Consider the following 23,454-nt stretch of genomic DNA (forward strand, 5'->3'; position numbering starts at 1 on the left):
GCGGCGCGCTCCAATGACGTCACGGGGCTACTTTCCGGCCGGTGGCAGAGTCGGGCTGAAGTTGTGGGGCCGGGGGAGCCATGGGGGCCACTGGCGACGCCGAGCAGCCGCGGGGACCCGGCGGGGCAGAGCGGGGCGGCCCCGAGTTGGGCGACGCGGGCGCAGCGGGGCAGCTGGTTCTCACGGTGAGGACGCCCCCGAGGAGGCCGGGGCTGGGCCTGGGCTCGGGCCGGCTGGGCCTCGGGCTCCCGGGACCCTGGCCCGCGGGCGAGAGAACGCGGCGGCTGGTGCTGCCCAGGGGGTTGGCGTTTTCGCAGTCCGACGACCTGGGTTCAAATTCTGGTGCCGCCCTCCTAGCTAGGTGACGTGAGCCAGTCCTGTCAACCCCTGAGCTCCAGTTTCCTCTTCTGTAAAATGGAGATGATTAGTGCCGCCTCATAAAGTTGTTATGGGGATGGGGTGTAAATGCGAAGAAAGCGCCCAGCACACCACCTGCCCCAGCGTAGTCCCTCTGTAAACACTGGTTCCCTTCCTCCTGCCGTCCCCGAAAAGGTGGGGGTTGGGACTTTCGAGGCAGGAAACTTCACCTCGGTTCCTCCACCCCGGCAGGGCCTTGCAACCGCCGCCCTCCCGCCTATCCCAGGGTGGGAGAGGTGCTAAAAGTACCCGAGAAACAGGGGTGTCTACGTTTAACTTCATACTCACCCTCCACCTCTACCCCAGTGTCAGGGGCCTCAGTGACATCTGTTCCGTTGGTCCCCACAGAACCCCTGGAACATAATGATAAAACACCGGCAGGTGCAGCGAAGGGGCCGCCGCTCACAGATGACAACAAGGTAAGGCTGGTCCTGGGTATTTGCCTCCCAGGCATTGGCTTGGATGGCACCTTTGGGGTCCCCACTGCACCGAGGTGAAAAGAGATCATCAGCCATTAGAAAGAACACTGGACTAGGAAAGAGGAGAGTCAGCTTCTGTAACTTTGTGTGTGACCTTGGGTTGAATCATTGCCCCCTCTGGACTCATGTACAAAATGAGGAGGTATCATGGATTCAGCAGTGCCTGAGATCCCTAACGTTCACTGGGCTCTGTGGTTGAGGGCTCTAAAGAGGCAGAATAGCATGGAGGTTCAGAAAAAAGTGGGGCTAATAGTAGTATATTTCTCAGTGAAGGGAGAGAGCACAAGATGGACCTACGGGATGCTGATTATATTTCTTGACCTGGGTCGTGATTAAGTGGATGTTCACTAAAACTATTTGTTGAAGTGTATAGACTTTGTATTTCATTAAACACTTTAAAAAGTAATACTCATTTCATAGGGTTATTATGAAAATGGAATAAAGCCATACACTTGTATAGTTTGTGCAGAACCTGGGCATGTAGCTTGTTTTCAGGTGAAGCTATCTGATACTGTCATTAAAGGAGCCTGTGTCAATAATTGGCTGGGCAGACTAGGAAAATACGTTTGGGTCATGGCCCCCGTGTCTCCCTCCTGAATGCAGTTTCACAGATCCCGCCATCTCCATGGACCTCCTCCGAGCTGTCCTGCAGCCTAGCATCAATGAGGAGATCCAGACTGTCTTCAACAAGTACATGAAGGTGAGAGCGACAGAGACCCATGGGTGGGCCTTTCCTACATAACAATCCCCCTGGCTCTCTCTAGGACGCACAGATGTGTAAAGTCTTCCAATTATGAACTCCTGAGAACTTTTACCCCCTCTCTTCAGGGGTAATTTAAATACCTCTTCTGCCAAGCTATTATGAGGACAAACTAAGTTAAGCATAATGTGCTGGGCACCATGCTTCAAATAAGTGTTTTTATTACTTGTTTTACAGTATCAGCATTATTATTATTTAAAATTCCTTTCTAGGCCTCTAAGTAAACTTCTACATGACTCTACCTGATTGTCCCATAGATGCTTCAAACAGCATATTCAGAACTGAACTTTTTCTTCCTAAACCTCTTCCTCTTGTGTTTATTCATTCAAGAAGTATTTACTGAGCTCCCACCATAATAGCACTGTTCAAGGCACTGAGGATGTAATAGCGAATGAAATGAACAGTGTCCCTGCCCTCTTTAGACAGATACGTACTACATTAGGGAATGCCGGAGAGAAGGGGGAGAGAGTGACCAGTGGGGAACAGTAGTGGTGTTTCATAGATTGTGTCCGGGAAAGCCACATGTGAGCAGAGACCTGAGTAAAGGGAGGGAAAAACAAGCTATGCGGACACATCAGGGGAAAGCAGTCCAGGCAGAGGGAACAAGGGCAAACGCCCTGAGGCAGGAGTGTGCTTGGCACATTCAAAGCAACAAAGTCTCCAGTGTGGCTGGAGCAGACTGAGGCAGGAGGAGGGTAATAGGAGAGGTAATCAGAGAGGAAATAGGGGCCCAATTCATGCAGAACCTTTGAGGCCAACCTTTAAGGATGTTGGGGTTTACTGAGTAAAATAGAGGCTCTTCGAGAGTTTTGAGCAAAGCACTTAATCTGAACATTTTTAAAGGGTCGCTCTGACTGATATGAAGAGAATCATCTGCAGGAGGACTAGTTAGGAGGCTTGAGATGATAGTGGCTTGAGTGTTAGCAGTAAAGGTGTTGGGAAAGAGTGAGATTCCATGTGTATTTTAAAGGTAACAACGAGCTTTGCTGATGATTCAGATGTGCAGGGTAAAAGAACAAGAGAAGTAAACTCATCAGTTATCTGCCCTGGGCAACTATAAAAACAAGCCACCGACTTGCTATGAGGAAGACAGGAATGAGCAGGGGGAATCAGGAGCTCAGTTCGGGACATGTGAAGTTTGAATGTGACTACCATTCACTTAGAAACCGGAAACCAAGGACTCTGCCTTTCTTTCATCTTCCCCATCCAGTCAGAGTTCTGTACATTCCACTTCACAATCTGTCGTGCCCTTCTTCCTCGCCTCCGCCTTGGTTCAGGCTTTCATTTTCTCTTACCCAGGCTCCTCCTGTAATCCCCGAATGCCGCTCTTCTTCCCCTCTTTCATCCCACTCTCCCTACAGATGCCAGTGACCTCTAAGGTGTAAACCTAAGGGTGTCAATCCCCTATTTAAAATCCCTCGGTGCGGGCGCCTGGGTGGCTCAGTTGGTTAAGCAACTGCCTTCGGCTCAGGTCATGATCCTGGAGTCCCAGGATCAAGTCCCGCATCGGGTTCCCCGCTCAGCGGGGAATCTGCTTCTCCCTCTGACCCTCCCCCCTCTCATGTGCTCTCTCTCTCTCTCTTTCTCTCAAATAAATAAAATCTTTAGGGCGCCTGGGTGGCTCAGTTGGTTAAGCGACTGTCTTCGGCTCAGGTCATGATCCTGGAGTCCCGGGATCGAGTTCCGCATCGGGCTCCCTGCTCAGCAGGGAGTCTGCTTCTGCCTCTCCCACTCCCCGTTTGTGTTCCCTCTCTCGCTGTGTCTTTCTCTGTCAAATAAATAAATAAAACCTTTAAAAATAAATAAATAAATAAATAAAAATAATAAAATAAAATCTTTAAAAAATATAATAAAATAAAATCCCTCAGTGAGCTCTTGGGTGGCTCAGTCAATTAGGTGTATGACTTCAGCTCAGGTCATGATCTCCGGGTCCAGGGGTGGAGCCCTGTGTCAGGCTCCCTGCTCAGTGGGGGAGTCTGCTTCTCCCTCTGCCCCTTCCCACAGCTCGTGTGTGCACGCGTGCTCACTCACTCCCTCTCTCTCAAATAAGTGAATGAAGTCTTTTTAAAAAAAGAGAAAAAAATGGAAAGGAAAACATTTTTTCCTCAAGAAAATTTCTCTCCAGAAGCTCATACAATTTTGTATTTATCCCAGCAGCATTTGCGAATGCCTTATGCAGGACCAGATTTCAATCTTAGGTCCAGAATCCACTTACAGTCACCCCTGTATATTCATCACACTGCCTACCTCACAGGCTGGCTGTAAAGAATCCAGATTGTTTTAGCTAGCTTTCACTTAGCCAGTAATCAACATTGAACACCAGTATTAATCTCTAGTTCTTAGGGTTTTTGGTTTTGTTTTTTAAGATTTTATTGATTTATTTGAGAGAGAGAAAGAGAGAGAGCATGAGAGGGAGGAGGGGCAGAGGGGGAGGGAGAAGCAGGCTCCCCGCAGAGCAGGGAGCCTGACGCAGCACTCGATCCCAGGAACCTGAGATCATGACCTGAGCCGAAGGCAGATGCTTAACCAACTGAGCCACTCAGATTTTATTTTAAAGTGACTCATCTGACTATTCATTTAATTTGGCCTGAAGAATTTTCCTCTTCATCTCGTGAGGTTTCTAATCCACATCTTCTCGCTCTTCTCCTTGGTTAAACATTAACAATATCAGGCATTTGGACTTGGCAAATATAAAATGAAAATACCTCCCCTTGGGGAGTGCCTGGCTGGCTCAGTCAGTACAGCATGCAATTCTTTTTGTTTGTTTTTGTTTTTGTTTTTGTTTTAAGATTTTATTTATTTATTTGAGAGAGAGAATGAGAGACAGAGAGCACGAGAGGGAAGAGGGTCAGAGGGAGAAGCAGACCCCCTGCTGAGCAGGGAGCCTGATGTGGGACTCGATCCCGGGACTCCAGAATCATGACCTGAGCCGAAGGCAGTCGCTTAACCAACTGAGCCACCCAGGTGCCCCTCTTTTTTTTTTTTTAGATTTATTTATCTATTTGAGAGAAAGAGAAAATGCAAGTGGGGGCAGGGGCAGAGGGAGAGAGAGAAACAGGCTCCCCACTGAATGGGGATCTCATGACCCTGAGATCATGACCTGAGCTGAAATCAAGTGTTGGACACAACCAGCTAAGCCACCCAGGCTCCTTAATCTCAGGGTCATGAGTTTAAGCCCCAGGTTGGGGAACGTGAAGCCTACTTAAAATTTAAAAAAAAAAAAAGAAGAAGAAGAAAGAAAAGAAAGGAAACAAAGTACGTCCCCATAGTTGTCTCCCACAGTGTATAGGTACCAGAATTTTTCTGTGTGACGCTGTCTTCTGGAGACACAACTTGGACTCTTATTATGAGTCCTTATTATGAGCCTGTCCTTCAGTGTTTTCAGGCTCTAACTGTCCCTCTTCCGCCATGGAGGAACCTTCTGCCTTCCCTTTCCCCAGCTGATTGGGACTGCTGGTGTCCTGGGGCCCTGGCCAGGTCTCATGCCACCCATCCCACACGTTTCTTTCGGATTGAGCAAGGTCAGAATTCAGTGAGGACCTTCTACTCTCAGGATCTTTTCTGGTCTGCCCTGAGCTGTTCACTGAGGGCGCTGGCATTCTTTTTTCCTTCTACAGAGTAATATAGGTATATTATAAAAATTGAGAGACTATAAATAAGCAAAAGAAGAAAGAAATCATCCATAATGTCACCACTGTTAATTTAATATATATCCCTGTAGTTCTTTTGTCTTTCTCTCTTTGCTTGTTGCTGTTTTAAATAAATAGGCTCGGGTACCTGGTGACTCAGTCGGTTAAGCGTCTGCCTTCGGCTCAGGTCATGATCCCAGAGTCCCAGAATTAAGTCCCACATCGGGCTCCCTGCTTCTCCCTCTGACCCACCCTCTCTCGCACGCTCTCTGTCTCTCTCGCTCTCTCTCAAATAAATCTAAAAAAATAATAAATAGGCTCATTCTATACCAAACTGTTTGATACCTTGCTTCCTTCACTTAGCAGTATATCATAAATGCCTTTTCATGTCAAAAACATACTCTCCTATACCATCCTTACTGTAATTTTTAATATTTGCATATTATTTCCTGGTATGGATATGCCATGATTTATTTAAGCTATAATTAACATTTAGGTTATTCTTTATTATACCTTAATGCTGTAATGGCCATCCTCTGGGCACCTCCATGATTGTTATCCTCCTTAAGATGGGATAGGGTGGGGAAGTACAGCTGGGATCTGACTCTAGATCTGTCTGATCTGAAAGCCACATTCATAATCATTTTCCCTTCTGTATGAGAGGAAGATAAAAGCTTCTCTTTTATATTCAGTTTCCTTCAAGTTGTTGCAAATTAGCAGGTCTTCTGACCTTGTCCTCTGCTCTACTTCTCCCTAGTTCTTCCAGAAGGCAGCACTGAATGTCAGAGACAATGTCGGGGAAGAGGTGGATGTGGAGCAGCTGATCCAGGAGGCCTGTCGGAGCTGCCTGGAGCAGGTGAGACCCAAGCAGACAAGAGACGCACAGACGTAGGCCCAGGCTTAGTCCTCAGGGCTTTACTGAGAAGTGTGATCACTTCATTCGTGGTCCTTGGGGGGATGCCTGACAAGCCACTAGCCTCCAGAGAGGGCCTGGAGCTGTTGCTGACAGAAGGGAAGTGGCTTTTCTGTACCCTGTACTGGGATTGATGCTTTCACATGCATTAGCTCATTGACACCCCAGAAGGCATATTCTAATCCCTAGTTTCCAGATGAAGAAACTGCAGCTCAGAACAAGCAAGAATTAGAACAGCTGAGGACTCTCTCTGCAAGTGGTGACTTCACTCTTCAAGTCACAGCCCCTTTTGGTACCGTGGGGCCTATCTGCCTTCCTGCCTCAAGGAGTGTGCTCAGCAGAAATGACATCAAGTCTAAAAATGTCTGTGTTCCCAAAATAGAAGTGAACCTGTTTGTGTGTGTCAGCTGTTCTTATTAATAGGAATTGTCAGCATCACCCAGATTCTGTGCTTAACTGTGAAACCACTAGCTGTGAGAGATGGAAATTTCTTCAGACTCAGAGCCATAGAGGCTGGTTTGAACTTAGTCCTAGGAGGGTGATTCTCAGGAGATGAGAGAGTAATGTCTTCTGGGAGGTGGGCTGGCCAGCTGCTCAGGCACAGCCTCAGAAAAGAGCAAGACCAGGGCCTGAGCCTCAGCTTTGGAGAGGGCAGAACTCCATCCATTAGTGTAATGAAAGCTGATCTGCTTCCCATGGTCTTAATTTAAGCCAACCAAACTCCTAAGAGGCCAGTTCATTACTTCACTCTGCAACTGGAGTATGTTATAATCAGTTGTAACATCTGTTGATAATAAAACATGGCAGTTTGCTAATGTTCTTACAAGTTTGAACTGAATCAAGATTAAATTGGTAAACCTTCAGTCTCAGTTGCATCCCAGAATGCTTTCTTGAGTTTATTTACCTCTCCAGCTAATATATATTGTGCGCCATTTCTGTGCCAGGCCCCAGCTGCACTGTGCAAAATGGACACAGTCCTTACCCCCAGATCCCTGACATTACTCCAGTAATCATTCAATAGATCTGGAATTACGAACTGTTCTAAGTGCTATGAGCATAGGAGGCAATGAAGAGAGTACACTAGAAGGTACAGAGCCCAGAGGCAAAAGGGAGCGGAGTACATCCAAGGGACAGAAAGAAGCCAGAGTTGCTGGTTTTCAGAGGGTGGAGAGAATGATACTTGGTGAGGTTGGAAAGGTAAGCAGAGGCCAAATCAAGCCAAATTACAGGTGTGGAGTTTTAAGCAGAAGAGTTGCCTACTGAGATTTGCATTTTGAGAGATCACTCTGGCTGCTATAAGGAGATTGGTTTGGGAACCTGGCCTGGAGATTGGAAGGGAAATGCATGAAACTCTTCAGGAGTCCCCGGGAAAGATGAGATGAAAGTGAACGGGGCATGATCTGTACTCCATGGATGGGTACACCTTTCCAGTCTCCTGAGTCCCCATGTCCACCTCGTGGAGTCCCTTTGCCGGTATCAGTGTGACTGGGAAGCTGGAATATGGAACAGATGGTGTATGATCAGAGCACAGGAATCGAGCACAGGAAGGTAGAAAGCCCAAAGTTCAGCTGGAAACCAGATGAATCAAGAAACTTCAAACAAGTCTTTGGACCTTTCTGTTCCTCAGTTTCCTTATCCCTAAAATTGGGAGCGAGAATCCACCACCAGTGGTTTGCTATGAGGATTAAATGAGAAAATTTATGCACACTACCAGTACCGCGTGGGTGCATACAACACAGAACATTCTAGATATCAAGTACATGGGAGTTCTATTCATGATTATAGTACACAACTGCCTCACAACAGAGCCTGGCTTTCGGGTAGCCCAGGATACTTGAAGTTCTTTGGGGTCCCCTTGTCTGAACTGCACACAGAACTTCTTGTTGTGTGAAAAGATTCTTCACATTGGCTATGAGACAATTTGAGAAGGGTTTTTAGTTTGTTTGGGTTAAGACTTGATTTGTTTGCACTTCTGACACCACATTGACCATCTCAGTCGTGCTTCCTAATCTCCTTAGCTACCCCTTTCTGGTGATTTCCTAGGGAGAAATGGCTGACCTTATCTATAGCCCATTGCCTTGCATTTTTTGTTTGCTTGATTTTGTTTGCATGGCAGTTGTTTTTGTTTGTTCATTTTATTTATGTGAGTGATGCATATCCGTTAAGAAAAATTTGGCATGGTAGTTAAGAATGCAGGCTTTCTCTTGATTTGCACTGTCCAGATAGGAGTCCTGGCTTTACCACTGACTAGCTGTGTGACTTGAGGCGAGTTACCTCACCTTACTAAATCTCAGTTTTCTCATCTGTGAAATGGGTGTAGAGGTGCTGCATCATAGGATTGTTGTGAGGATTAAATGTGCTAATACTCTTAAGGCTTTTAGATCAGTAACAAGGACTCAGTAAATGTTACCTACTGTGGGTTTGTATTAAAATTAGACTATAAATTATAAGGAAGAAAATTAAAATTTCTCATAGTCTCACTACCAGCAATAAGTTCTATTAACATTTTGATGCCTTTTCTTCATTTCCCTATGTATGTTTTTACACATGTGCGTTCATTCACTGGAGCACTGGGAATGCAATGAAGAGCAAAAACAGACCACCCTGGAACCCACAGTCCCCTTCGGCGGCCACACTATTTCTCTGTTCCCTTTTATAGCTCGACTTAGGGAAAGGGGGCTGTCGCTGGCTCCACTTTGTAACCTCCTGTTCATTCTTTTGCTCACTTTATTCAGTCCCCACCATTTCCCTGAAACCTCTCTTATATCAGGGTCCTCAGTAACCTCCATGTTATCAAATCCTGTGGACCCTAACTGTCCTCAGTTTACCCAGCTTCTTGGTGGCATTTATCACAGGGTCATTTCATGTTTCTTGGAACACTCCTTTCTCGGTTCCAGTGCTTTGACTTTGCATCCACTCCTCTTCAGCCTCCTGGACCAGCTTGCCTTCTCTTCTGTGGTTCACTCTCATACTAGCTGATTCCCTCCAGTCCTGTGGCTTTGAAAACAATTTAACTGCTGTTGATTCCCAGATGTGTATCTCAGCCCTGAGCTGCTTCACTCTTGCCTTCTTTCGATCCATTCTCACAGCAGCCAGACCCATCTTTTTAAAGATGAACCAGATTGTGTCACTCTCCTCTTTAAAACCCAGGGACTCCCCACTGCAGGCAGAATAAAACCCTGATGCCTTAACGTGACCCACAGAGCCCTACCTGGACTGGCTCCTGCCTGTTTCTTTAACTTCATCTCATCCCACCACCCCCTCACTGGCTATCTTCTAGCTGTACTGGAATCCTTTCTGCTTCTCCAGTACACCAAGCTCAGCGTCCTTGCACTTGCTGTTCTCGCTGCCCAGCATGCTCTGTCCTTAACTCTTTATATAGCTGCCTCCTTTTCTTCAGATTTAGCTCAAATATTGCCTCATCAGAGAGGCCTTCCCTGGCCACTCCATCTAAAGTAGTCCTCCTAGGGAAACCTGTGTGGCTCGTCGGTTAAGCATCTGCCTTTGGTTCAGGTCATGATCTCAGAGTCCTGAGATGGAGCCTGCTCAGCGGGGAGTCTGCTTCTCCCTCTCCCTTTGCCCCTTCCCTCCCCCCTCCATGCTCTCGCTCTCTCTCGCTCTATCTCTCAAATAAATAAAATTTTTTAAAATAAAGTAGGGACACCTGGGTGGCTCAGTTGGTTAAGTGTCTGCTCAGGTCATGATTATTTCAGCTTATTTCAGCTCAGGTCATGATCCCGGGGTCCTGGGATTGAGCCCCACATCAGTCTCCCTGCTCGGCACGGAGCCTGCTGCTCCCCCTGCTTGTGTGCTCCCTCTCTCTCTCTCTGTCTGACAAATAAATAAAATCTTTTTAAAAATAAAGTAGCCCAGGGGTGCCTGGGTGGCTCAGTCGTTAAGCGTCTGCCTTCGGCTCAGGTCATGATCCCAGAGTCCTGGGATCGAGCCCCGCATCCGACTCCCTGCTCGGCGGGAAGCCTCCTTCTCCCACTCTCCCTGCTTGTGTTCCCTCTCTCACTGTGTCTTTCTCTGTCAAATAAATAAATAAAATCTTTAAAAAATAAAATTAAAATTTTTAAAAATAAAGTAGCCCCCATCTCACTCCTTTCCCCACCTCCAGTTAATCTCCATCACCTTACTTGTTGATTTCTACCACTTATTTCAATCTGAAATTATTAATAGTTCATGACTTTATTTTCTGTCTCCCTTTCCACCCCCACCTCTGCTAAAAGCTTGAGCTTTACAAGAGTTGAGGCCTGACCTTGTTCACTGCAGTATGCCCAGCCCTAGAATATGACTCTTAATATGTGGACACTGAGTGTGTGCTGAATGTTGCAGGCGTGAATGAAGGAGGAAATGAACAAATGGCAAACGAACAAACAGGGTTCCTGCTCTCCTAAAACCTACAGCCTGGTTAGGCAGACGGGTATGAATTACAGTACCACAAAACGTGCGCATAATTCCACGCAGGGACTTGTGCGCTCTTCACTGCAATGTTTGGAGGAGGTTTAGGAGTCTAGTATTGGACTTAGCAATTGGGACCTCTACACATAGACACCAGGCAGACTGTTGTATAAGTCTGGAGCTCAAAGGAGAGGCCACAGCTGAAGAGAAAAAATCAGAGTCAACATTGTGTGTCAGCTGTACTCAGATTCTTAAAAATTACAGTGTCATCAGTTTATAGATGTTAACTGAAGCTGTGAGCATGATAGCAGATAGAATACCAAATGGAAGAAGACAGAATGAACCACACTGAGGAAGATGAGCCAGCAAAGAAGGCTAAGAGAGAGTGGCCAGACAAGTAGGAAGAAAACCAGGGAGAGAGTTTCCAGTAGAGGGGAGTGCTCAGGCCCATCGAATGCTGCTCATGGAAACACAACTCTTCACATAACCTACAGGGCCCTGCCTACCTTGCCAAACTCCTCATTCATGCCTCTCTCCTCTGCCCATTATTTGCCAGGCTATCTTTTTCTTCAAACAAGCCAAGTCTGTTCCCACTTTGGGGCTCTTGGACTCCCTGCTGCTGACACGCTTCTCCTCAGCTCTTCTGATAGCTGGCTCCTTCTCCGCAGCCCAGCCCAGCCCAGAAGGCTGCCTTCTCAGCACAGCCTCCCCTGACCGCCTACTTAAAGCAGCCCTTCCCTCTGCTAATTCTCTGTCACATCTGCCTGGGGTTTTTTTCCTCCACACCATTTATCATGATCTGAAATTACCTTGTTTGTTTATTTGCTTATTATCCAGGTTGCCCGCAGAGTATAGCTCCACGAGAGCAGGGACTGTCCATGTGCCATTTACTACTGTGTCCCCAGCCACTTCTGGACTAGGGGCTCAGTATTTATTAAATGAAAAGCAGCAGCTGTTGAGGAATATGTATTATATTAATGCATTTAGTTAGGAAAAATAATATATAGTATATATTTACATGGAAAAAAGTAATGAAGAAGTTACATTGAAATATTAACAGTAGTTTGTGGATACAGAGATTTCAGGTTTGGTGTGGGGGTTTTTTGCATAGTTTCATCTTTAATTTTTCAGCAATGATCATTAATTATAGTTGACCCTTGAAAAAGGTAGGGGTGAGGGGTGCTGGCTTCCTGCAGTGGAAAATACGCATATAAACTTTTTTTTTTTAAGTAATCTCTGCACCCAGTATGGGGCTCGAACTCATGACCCCAAGATCAAGAGTCACATGCTGTACCAGCTGAGCCAGCCAGGTGCCCCCATATATACTTTTGACTCCAAAAACTAACGGCTTATTTTGACCAGAAACCTTACCAATAACATCAACAGTTGATTAACACATATTTTGTATGTTATATGTTTTTTCGATTGTATTCTTACAATAAAATAGAGAAAAGAAAATGTTACTAAGAAAATCATAAGGAAGAGAAAATACATTTCTGGTACTGTACTGTTTTTATCAAAAAAAAAAAAAAAAAAAACTGTGTTAAGTGGGCCCGTGCAATTCAAACCCATGTTGTTCAAGGGTCAACTGTACTTAAGTTTAAAAAAAAAAAAAAAAAGATACCTATGTATATGCATATCTCGGAGTGCCTTTGTACTGGCCATGAAAACATTTCAACCCAGTTTGGAGTTTTAACCCAGCAGTTACCCACCAAAATAGTGGCTGTTAACACTTGATCTTTTCCCTTCAGGCTAAACTACTGTTTTCAGATGGAGAAAAAGTAATACCCAGATTGACCCATGAGCTTCCAGGGATAAAGGTCAGAATCACTGGGTCTGGGGTGTTGCCAGGGGAGACCGATGAGGCTGGGAGGCAGGTGAACTCTGTGGGCCCAGGGAGCTTCCACATACTACCCATTCGTAGGACCAGGTCCAAATGAGGCCCAGCCCGGGGAGGGGCCGGATGGTATAGTCCAGGGCTCTGTCTTCTGCAGCCCCTGGGGACCTGCCGATCCCAGGCACTGGCTCTCCACTAACCCCTCCCTTCCATTTTCCTCCAGCGTGGCCGACAGACAGAAGAGGAATGTGCCCATCGAGGAAGCCCCGTTCCCAAAAAGGTAACTCATCTCCATGTTTTCTGGCTGGGAAAAGGCCCTGTAATTCCAGAATAAGGTAGAGGGCTTCCTCCATGCACCTTGGGGCCTTTCTAGCATGAGAGGCAGGCCCCCTGGAGATTGTTAACTCTCCCTGTTCACTCTCAAGCCTCATTTGGTCTCTTTGGAAAACCATCTCCACCAAGTGACCCTAGACCTGCCAGTGGCATGGGGTGGGGCTTCCCACGTGGTCAGGCCTCTGACAGCTGTTCTTTCTGGCAGAGGAAGGGACGGCCTCCTGGACACATGCTGTCAAATGATCGGGCAGCCGCCGGCATGGTGTGAGTAGGGGCCAGCAGTGCAGGGAGAGCAGGGAGGGGGTGGGCCTGGAGGGAAAGAGGCCAGAGCTCCTCACCTGCCGAAATCAGATCCAGCTGTTTAAGTCACCATGGAGGAGGGTTAGTCTAGTTTGAGGGCTGGGGAAAGAAGGCAGCAAGGAGGACACTATTTTATCCTGCTTTTGCCCCAGAACTGTTCAGCCCAGCTTCATTAAATACCAGAGCTGTTTTTATCGTTAGTACACATTGAATGCTCATAACGTGCTGTAACTGCTCTAAATATCTTATATGCTTTACCTTCTAATCCTTACAGCCGCCCTCTAGTGAAGGTATAGTTAATTTTGTAAATCAGGAGACAGACTCAGAGGGGCGCCTGGGTGGCTCAGTCAGTTAAGCATCTGCCTTCGGCTCAGGTCATGATCCCAGGGTCCTGGGATCGAGTCCCTCACCAGGTTCCTTGCTCAGCCGGGGAGCCTGCTTCTCCCTCTGCCTGCTTGTGCACTCTCTCTCTCTCTGTCTGACAAGTAAATAAAATATTTCTTTAAAAAAAAAAAAAAGGGAAACAGACTCAGAATTTTTGTCCAAGGTCAACCGGCTAATAATGAGCACAGTTGTACTGCAAAGGTTTTTGAAGCAACAGAATCTTTTCTTCAAATAAAACTCTACGTGGAAGTCTAATCGAGAAAGCCACACCGGTTTGGTTGGGAGCCGCAGGGACAGTCTGAAACCACTGGCTTAGGAGACGGAGCAGTAAGGTCGTCACACCATGGCTTGCCCCCCGCCCCGTACCTGCCCCCCCCGAAGCAGCTCTGCGGCTCACAAACACAGGACGGGGGGCAGCTGCAGTTGTTCCCTCCTTTTCACAGAGAAGGAAACGACATCTCAGAGAGCTTCCTGGACCTGCCCGTGTGGCTAGGTAACCTCAGAGTCAGTCCTAGAATGGCGTTTGCCTTTGTACGTCCTCCAGTGGCTTACCAGGAGGAAAGACCGCCAGGGCCAAAGTGAGAGTGTGTGAGGAACTCCCACCACCACCAGCAGGCTTTGTTCCAGTCCTAGGCCTCACCTCAGGGAAGTCACCTTTCTTCTTTCCTTCCAATCAGATGGAAACCAAAATCCTGTGAACCAATTCGCCGAGAAGGCCCCAAGGTATGATTATGTGAGCATGGGAATGACCGCTATCTCGGGGAGACCCACCGTGAGGGAAAAGGCTGAGGGATGTGCCACACGCCATTCCAGAGCCACCCCCCACCTGTTCCCCAACCCCCACCCTGCACCAGCACCCCCACTGGCCTCCCAGAAGGATCTTAAACAGGGATTGGAACTAAGGGTGCTTAATATAGGATAGGCCCTGCCCTAAATCTTGTATGTCATCTCATTTGATCTTTATAACAATCTTATGAGATAGATTCTGTTACTGTTCTGTGGTGTAGCATATTAAGTGTAGTTATCGTATACACTTAATAACCTTGAACTTATATTAAGGCTCAGAGACCTGCCCAGAGTCACATAGCTGCTAAATGGTCAAGCCAAGTCTCAAAGCCAAGGTCCATTGCAACCAGACGCTATGCTCTTAACCATTAGCCTCTGTTGCCTCCAGAATAGTTGTTTGCAAGCTCTTTTAGCAATAGAATCCTTTCTTCAAATAAAATCACGAGTGGAAGCCCAGTACAGTAAGTGAAAGCTCCACCGGCCTGGTGGAGGCTCTGTCCAGTAGAAAACTTCTGCCACCTGTGGTACTGGCCGTCTCAGCCCCCACACTGGTGACCGTGCCTTTCGTCTTAAACTCTGCTCCCTTCAAGCCAATAATCCTGCCTTTCCCTGATGTTTCTGTAACTCTCCAGACATCCTTTCTCTCGAGTTCCTCTTCCTCAGCAGTGACCCATATACATGGGCGTCCCTCAGAATTGTCTCGCTGGCCTACTCCTGCCTGTAAAATTTCTGTGAATGCTCTCAATCATTCACTCTTAGGATTTCAGGGACCAGTGTATGGTGGAGTCGCCATACCTTTGTCCCTCACGTCTCTTTCTGGTGTAGAATTTATGTCTCCTACCGTCTGCTAGACCTCCCTGCCTGGAATTTCTGTAGCATTTCAAACTCAGCCTATCCAAAATTGCAGTCAGAATCTTTCCTCATAGACCTTCTTTGACATTCTCTGCTTTAGTCATCTTTCCCTCTTCCTGTCTATATCCACTCGAGTCCTGGCTGATCCCGCCTCCCACATTGCTCACAGCTCCTCTTCCCTCCTTGTCATCCTTACTGCCGTCTGAGCTCAGAGCCTCATCTTCTCTCAGAAGTGCTTTAGTACAGGGGCGCCTGGGTGGCTCAGTCGTTAAGTGTCTGCCTTCGGCTCAGGTCATGATCCCAGGGTCCTGGGATCGAGCCCCACATCGGGCTCCTTGCTCAGCGGGGAGTCTGCTTCTCCCTCTCCACTCCCCCTGCTTGTGTTCCTTCTCTCGCTGTGTCTCTCTGTCAAATAAATAAAATCTGTAAAAAAAAAAAAAAAAGAAAAGAAAGAAATGCTTTAGTACAGCAACCTCTAAACTGCTCCCAGCCTATAGTCTTGCCGTTTCGAATCCATTAGCCATGTGTGGGCGAGTGAGCTGTCTTTAAAGCAAATCTGGCTCTCCCTATTTAGAGACCTCAGTGACTCCGCATGACCTACAGAATAAAGTGCAGACCCCTAAAAGCAGGCCCAGGCCTCTAGCCCTTGTCTGCCTCTCCAACCTCATCTGTTGCCACTCCCTAATCCGTGCTCTCTCCTTTTAGCTACACGGAATCGCTCGTGGTCTCTCCAGCCTGCCAAGCCCGCTCTCACTTCCTCTCATTTATACTGTACTGCCCTTTCTTCCTCCCCACTGCCCTTCCAGAATTAACCTGAGAATTACCTCTGCAAGGGAGCCTTCCTGTTGCCCTCCCCCATGGCATCCCTCTCACCTGGCATCTGTATCCCTGTCTGTCTCATGCTGGTACAATTATCTATACATAATTTCTGTGGCCCCCAGAAAGCAGAGACTGTATCTTACTCACCTCTTTATCCCCAATATCTAGCCCAGCATATTGTCAGTACTTGGTTTCTTGAATCAGCTGTTTGGAATAGTGGACAAGGATGGTGGTAGGAGAAGGCAGGAGAAGAGTATTTCCATCCTGCCCACCAGGTAAACCTCACCCTCACCAGCCTCTCTCTCTTTTGCATAGTGGGACCCAGCCCGGCTGAATGAATCTACCACGTTTGTGCTGGGATCTCGAGCCAACAAGTAAGTTCCAGAGCTTTGGCACTGAGGGAGGGGACAACTTGGGGGCCTACCCCTAGGACTGCAGCTGCTGGATTCCTTACCACCCCTCCGTTCCTTTTCAGGGCCCTGGGAATGGGGGGCACCAGAGGAAGAATCTACATCAAGCACCCGCACCTCTTTAAGGTAGGTGAGTGCTGCGAGTCAGGCAGGCCGTTGCAGTGTGTGCGGTGGGAGCTGTGGATGGCACAGAGAAGCTTGGAACAAACACTGATCTGGGAGTCAGGACTTCTGTGTTCTAGTTACCCCTCTGCCCTTAACCTTTACCTTTTGTAATTTACTGAACATTCTGCCCCTCAATAACAACTGCTTTCCTTGTGTGCTTATTGCGGACCAAACCGGGTTTCAGGTGCTGCACTTTATCTCAGGGAGCTATCCTTTAAAACAGAGATGGCTCTCATTGTTTTACAAATTAAAACATAGGGGCGCCTGGTGGCTCAGTCGTTAGACTTCTGCTTCAGCTCAGGTCATGATCCCAGCGTCCTGGGATCGAGCCCCACATTGGGCTCCCTGCTCAACGGGAAGCCTGCTTCTCCCTCTCCCACTCCCCCTGCCTGTGTTCCCTCTCTCGCTGTGTCTGTCTCTGTCAAATAAATAAATTTTAAAAAAAAAATTAAAAATTAAAACATAAAAAAAAGCAAAAACAGGGGTAAAGAAAGGCTAAGTGACTTGCCCAAAGTTACTCAGCCAATAAGTGATGAGTAGGGTTACAGTCTGGGTCTGTCTTCAGCAAAGCCTGAGCTCTTCCCCATTACCTTATTCAATTGTCTATAAAATAAAGAGGTTGGAGCAAGGCAGCAGTTCTATCGCTTTTCAAAGAAAGGTACTTAAGTCTCTACTATTTAAGAAAATAATGGGGGGGGCATGATATCAGTCACCCTCTTAAATGAATTTGTGTTTCTTCAGTCACAAAAGTATCCAAATATATTAGAAAATAGCGCATGTGTGTTCAAGACGTGTTATTGCACCCGTCCGTAAGGCTTGTGGTCCCAGAATTACAGCTCTGTCTACTACATTCTGTGCAAGTTCAGGTTCTTTGAAGGGTGGACCTGCTTCTTCTTTTTAAGTCTTACATCCTGAGATCCTCAGCACCTAGACAGTGTGGCCTACTTGCTACTTCATTTTCCTTTCAGTGTCTTCACTCCTGCTGTTCCCTCTGATGACCTTCCCCCTACCCCCCGGCTTATATCTCTGCCTGACTCTTCTGTAAGATCCACCTTTTCCAAAACCCTTCATGCATCATCCCTCAAGTGTATGTGCTCTGGAACTTCCTTGGAACTCCAGTAGCACAATGGTTAGGAGTATGGTTTTAGTTCTGGTTCCGCTACTTAGTAACCATGTGACCTTGGGCAAGTAGCTTCACATTTCTTTTTCTTTCTTTCTTTCTTTCTTTCTTGTTCTTTCTTTCTTTCTTTTTCTTTCTTTCTTTTTCTTTTCTTTCCTTTTCTTTCCTTTCTTTTCTTTTCTTTTCTTTTTTTCTTTTCTTTTTTTTTCTTTTCTTTTCTTTTCTTTCTTTTCTTTTCTTTTATTTCTTAATTCAGTTTAGTTAACGTATAGTATATTATTAGTTCCAGAGGTAGGATTTAGTGATTCATCAGTTAGATATAACACCCAGTGCTCATTCCATCAAGTGCCCTCCTTAATGCCCCATCATCCAGTTACCTTACCCCCCCCACCTCCCCTCCAGCAGCCCTTAGTTTGTTTCCTAGAGTTAAGAGTCTCATGGTTTGCCTTCTTCTCTGTTTTTATCTTATTTTTATTTTTCCTTCCCATTTCTGAGCCTGTTTTGTTATCTACAAAAAGAGAATGATACAGTCCAACCTTATGGGATTGGTAGAATTAGGGGAGAGTGCAGCAAACCTCCCAGCGCACTGCCTGGCACATAGCAAGGGCTTCGTGAATGTTCGATATTACCAGCACATATTCCCAATTCTTCGATCTGCCATTTGTAATAAACTGCCGACCCACACTCATTACCAGTGGGAACGATCTTGCACTATAATCTTTCCAGTATAAGAAGTGGAGGGAAAATGTTTTTGTTGTTTTAATTCTCTGTTCGTGACGACAGGCATCTTTTCACTCATTTAGCATCCATTTGTATTTCTTCTGTAAACTGCCTCTTGTATCTTTTGCCCATGTTTCTGTCTTCCTAAAGGCATTATTCAAATTTTTCTTTTCCTTTTTAACTTTTTTTAATTATAGAAATAACATATAGATGCAGGATCTAGTTACAATGTAGCTGTAAAGTGCTGCCTTGTCTTTGCCCCCTGCTCAAAATAAAGCTGTTACCTTTCTAGCCCTGTCCACCATGGTGCTTAGCAGCCAGGGATGCATGGTCTCAGACATGTTTACCAAGTAAAACACTGACTTGAGGGGCGCCTGGGTGGCTCAGTCATTAAGCGTCTGCCTTCAGCTCAGGTCATGATCCCAGGGTCCTGGGATCGAGCCCCACATTGGGCTCCCTGCTCAGCGGGGAGTCTACTTCTCCCTCTCCCACTCCCCCTGCTTGTATTCCCTCTCTCGCTGTGTCTCTCTCTGTCAAATAAATAAATAAAATCTTTTAAAAAAAATTAAAAAAAAAAGAAATAACATATAAAACCCATTCTTATTGTAAAAAGACTCAATATGCAGAAGCTAATAGGGAACAAAAGACAAAGTTCCCTTCATCCTTGACTCCGAGTCTCCTCCCCTCGAGGCCACCACCGCCAGCATGGCAGCATTCTCCAGGCCTCCCTGTGCACACACATGGGTGTGGGTGTGTATATGGCCTTCAGTGATATTTTATGTTATTGACTATACATGTCAATAGCAATAATACATCTATAACTACATATTGTTCTCTGATTTTATTTTTTCACCCCAAAATTCATTTGTTCATTGAACACATATTTGTTGAGTGCTAAGCATTCTCAAAGTGCTAGAGATACAGCAGTGAACAAAATGGACACACAAAATTCCTTGCCTTCACAGAGCTAAAATTCTAATACACGGCCAGGTATGGCCTGTGGGCCAAATCCAACCAGGAGCCTGTTTTTGTCCAACTCGAGTTTTTTATATTTTTAAAGGGTGATTTAAAAAAATAAAAATGGTGGTGCCTGGCTGGCTCAATCAGTGGAGTGTGTGACTCTTGATCTCGGGGTTATAAGTTCGAGGCCCACGTTGGGTGTAGAGGTTACTTAAAAATAAAATCTGTAAAAACAATTAAAAAAATTAAAATAAAGGATATGCGACAAAGATGTATGTGGCCAGCAAAGCCTAAAATATTTACTAGCTGGCCCTTTACAGAAAAAGTGAGCTGACCACTATAAATCTGTGGATGATATCTTAAAGATTTGTCCATGTTATTAAGTCTCCCTCATTTTATTTCTTTTTTTTTTTTTTAAGATTTATTTATTTATTTATTTGACAGAGAGAGACACAGTGAGAGAGGGAATACAAGCAGGGGGAGTGGGAGAGGGAGAAACAGGCTTCCCGCCGAGTGGGGAGCCCGATGTGGGGCTCGATCCCAGGACCCTGGGATCATGACCTGAGCCGAAGGCAGACGCTTAATGACTGAGCCACTCAGCACCCCCTCATTTTATTTCTAACAGCTGTGTAGAATTCATAAAATGGCTATTCCATAATTTATTTCATTATCCCCCTATTAGTGGATATTTACGTTTTTCCAACAGCTTTGCTATTACAAACAGTGCTAGCCCAAACATCCCTTGTGTACATGTGTGGGTGATTCTGCAGGATACATCCCTGGAAGTGGGATTGAAATTGGGTTAGAAAATGCATACTCTTATTAAATTTTTTTTTATTAATATTTATATTACTTGGGGAGTGAAATATTTACACGCAAAGGGTAGTATACCATACAGATTTCTCAGCTTTGTCTCTATTTCAACTGTCCGACCTATTTTATAAAATCTACCTTTATTGAGCACTTTGTGTCAGATACTGTCTTTACCACTTTTTATGCACTATCTCATTTATCCTTAACAAGCTTCTAAGTATTGATACTGTTTGTTTCACAGATGAAGAAACCCGAGTCTCAAGGAAATTACTGCCCAGGTTGACACCATCTACTAAGAGGCAGGAACCAGAATTTTTTTTTTTTTAAGATTTTATTTATTTATTTGACAGAGAGAGAGAGACAGCGAGAGAGGGAACACAAGGGGAGTGGGAGAGGGAGAAGTAGGCTTCCTGCTGAGCAGGGAGCCTGATGCGGGGCTCGACCCAGGACGCTGGGATCACGACCTGAGCCGAAGGCAGACGCTCAATGACTGAGCCACCCAGGCGCCCCAGAACCAGAATGTAAACCTAATTCCAAAACCAAGTTCTTAACCACGGTGCTATTCTGCTCCCCCCAGAGCATGACCTGTCCTGATTTTTGTGTCGGAAAATATGGTCACCATAACAGTTCATATGTGTGGTAAACTACCTCAGGTCATTTTTCGAAAAAGAGTAGAGCTCTGGAATAACAGTCACCAGTCTGACCAGTTGCCAGAGTGCTGTGCTTTGAGAAAGGAAGGGGCAGGAAGTGTGCTAAACCTCTGGGATTTGGTCCCATCCCCTGGCCTCCTGGGCTCAGCTCCGCTTGCTGTGAAGAGGTTGGCAAGCCCTCTGCATTCACCAGGCTGGGACGAGGTCTTGGTGAGAGATGCTCAGGGGCTGAGAGATGCTCTGAAACCAAATGAGAAAAGTTCCTCCCACTAGGCTAACGTCTGTGACTTCATCCCTTCCAGTATGCAGCTGACCCCCAGGACAAGCACTGGCTGGCTGAGCAGCATCACATGCGGGCAACAGGGGGGAAGATGGTAAGCACTGTTCACACAGGCCCAGCCAGAGACCCACCCAGCCCAGGGGCCAAGGGTCCGGCTATTGCTGGCACTTCCCTCCATATCTGAGACTCTCAAAGCCTGATGAATGTGGACAGGGAGACTTGCCGGGGTCGAGGGGGCCCATTCCTTCCCACTGAAGACCAGACTTAATCCCTGGATTCCCTTCCCACACACCACTCCCTCACTCCCTCCTTCACCATCCTTATTCAGATTATATTAGCTGGGCATAAGAATGGCAGGTGCACGGCACACGTAACACTACTTTTGCCTCATGTGCCCATTGAAGATGGCTCTCACGGATCACCGCCTCTTCCACCAGACACAGCTGTAGGATCTCCCCAACACAGCGCTCCAGGCAGCACCTCCTGTCAGTAGGAGTTAGCACATGCAGTGAAACCTGTTTGCCATGCCTAGCAGCCCCTTCCGGAATCACCTCTGCTTAAAGAGTTCTTAGCTCATCAAGCAACGACCTTGGGAAAACCATCGTTGCATGTGTTCTGAAACTAGCAGGGCTTTGTCCATCACCTGCGGACTCAGTCCCACCGCGGGGACTGCTCCTGTGAGAATTCAGTGGCCTTGCAAACCACTATACCATCTCTCTTCTGGCAAGGAAACTATCTTCTGTTTTACTACTGTACTTATTCCTACACCCTGTTTAAGAAGATTTGAGGGAACTTACCACATACATAAAATGCAACATAACGTAAATAAGAAATAGATGGGAAGAGGAAAGACAGGATCTAACATTAAGCCATGAACAAGACTAGCTTTGAAAGGAGTGTTTTTTTTAATAGCTGACCTGGGAAACTAGCACACTTCCATGGGTTTTTGCAAATTCAGTGCTAGGCCCTTCTCAGGGACATCTCATTGGTTACATAGTTCACAGTGCTCATAAGATGACAGATTACTCAGGGGACACACACAGATTACTCCTGACCCTAAGACTAGAAAGAACTGTCTCCCCCAGAAGACTTTCCCATGTGATGAATGACATCCCCTGTGTGGTAAGCACACGAGAGGGCTCTCTACCCTTGCAGACCATGGCATTGTGTCACAGCCGAGCTGCAGGCCCCTGGTAGGGGACAGCAGTGCAGCTTCTCACGTTTGCCCTTCTGCCACAAAGTTCAAACCCAGATCATCTCAGTTCCTAGAGTTAACATTACAGCTTCCTCCTCCTGATTCCGTTTCCATGTGTGTTTTGCTAGCTCTCTTGCGATTTCATTTTAAGCACCCAGAGTCCTTTTTTAAAAGAGGAGGAGGCTGTAAGTCACCCATCTCCACTCCCTAACCCATAAAGTTTCTATTTGAGTGAAAGGTTGTCTCATGGAGCTATTTTCCGGTCTCTCCCTACTCACTCTCCTAAACTGTAAATTATGCCCCTCTCCCTTCCAGCCCTTACATTAAGTACATGTTTAATAGTATTGTTGAGTTGAAATGAATCAGAGGCAGTGATCACTCTCCTTTGCTCCTGCCCCAGGCCTACCTCCTCATCGAGGAGGACATCCGGGACCTCGCAGCCAGTGATGACTACAGGTAAAACCAGTCATCTGTCCCCTGTCCCCCCCACACACACACTGGCCCCTTGGGGTGAACCTGGGCCTGCACCCTCCTTGCTTCAACTCTCCTCCTCAATGTCTGTTCCAGAGGATGTCTGGACCTGAAGTTGGAGGAGCTGAAATCCTTTGTGCTACCCTCCTGGATGGTCGAGAAGATGCGAAAGTACATGGAGACACTACGGACAGAGAACGAGCATCGTGCTGTTGAAGCACCTCCACAGACCTGACCAAAGCCAAGTCCCCTGGCTACACTTGGCAGCCCTCTTCCAAGGCCCTGTCACCCACTGAGGCCACTGCTGGGACTGCTTCTGGATGGATCTCAGCGGCATTAAGCTGTGCCTGGGCTAGTCTGTAGTGACTCACTACAGAGCACCCCCAGACTGGCACGTGGTTCTATATTTGTAAAGTTATCGGGTTAAAAAGCAATTAAACAGTTTGTAATAAACACAGTGAGCTAGCTGTGCGGTCTGTTGTAGGGGCTGACAAAATACCAAAGGATCTAGACGTGGGTGTAGGAAAGAAGGGCCGGGTACCCCTCCCCCATCGCAGGTCGGACCCAGTAAGGTCCCACCGCCCCGTGCATATCTGCTTTACGAGACAAAGCTGGGAACACCGTGTACCCTGCGAACCTTCCCTGTTTCTTACTTCTTCATCCCCTAAGGTACAGAAGTGGCAGGACGTGTTGGCTGGCACCATGGGGTTGACGACAGACCAGAAGAAAAGTGCGGAGAGCCTTTTATTACCCCCGT

The 23,454-nt window shown here is 46.7% G+C and overlaps 1 protein-coding gene and 1 non-coding gene across 2 annotated transcripts; both read left to right on the forward strand.

The window, feature by feature from the left end:
* Positions 1-25: 25 nt before the first annotated feature.
* DNTTIP1 (deoxynucleotidyltransferase terminal interacting protein 1) lies at positions 26-23,154 on the forward strand. Its single transcript, XM_035006411.1, has 13 exons — positions 26-185; positions 766-836; positions 1,500-1,596; positions 6,043-6,141; positions 12,354-12,422; positions 12,663-12,719; positions 12,978-13,036; positions 14,134-14,179; positions 16,229-16,287; positions 16,389-16,449; positions 21,054-21,125; positions 22,627-22,682; positions 22,794-23,154. The coding sequence occupies exons 1-13, from the start codon at positions 81-83 to the stop codon at positions 22,930-22,932; spliced, it is 990 nt and encodes a 329-aa protein (XP_034862302.1). The 5' UTR covers positions 26-80; the 3' UTR covers positions 22,933-23,154.
* Positions 18,539-18,669, forward strand: LOC118011638. Its single transcript, XR_004679515.1, has one exon. It is a non-coding gene; the product is annotated as a small nucleolar RNA SNORA63 (small nucleolar RNA).
* Positions 23,155-23,454: the final 300 nt, after the last annotated feature.

This window comes from Mirounga leonina, unplaced genomic scaffold (genome assembly GCF_011800145.1).
Source record: "Mirounga leonina isolate KUSES-001 unplaced genomic scaffold, KU_Mleo_1.0 Mir_150, whole genome shotgun sequence".
Taxonomy (NCBI): Eukaryota; Metazoa; Chordata; class Mammalia; order Carnivora; family Phocidae; genus Mirounga; species Mirounga leonina.

Coding starts and splice junctions, on each gene's coding strand:
- DNTTIP1 (XM_035006411.1), top strand. CDS start 81: ATGGGGGCCACTGGCGACGCCGAGCAGCCGCGGGGACCCGGCGGGGCA. Junction 14,180..16,228: donor TTCGCCGAGAAGGCCCCAAG/GTATGATTATGT, acceptor TCTTTTGCATAG/TGGGACCCAGCCCGGCTGAA. Junction 16,288..16,388: donor CTGGGATCTCGAGCCAACAA/GTAAGTTCCAGA, acceptor GTTCCTTTTCAG/GGCCCTGGGAATGGGGGGCA.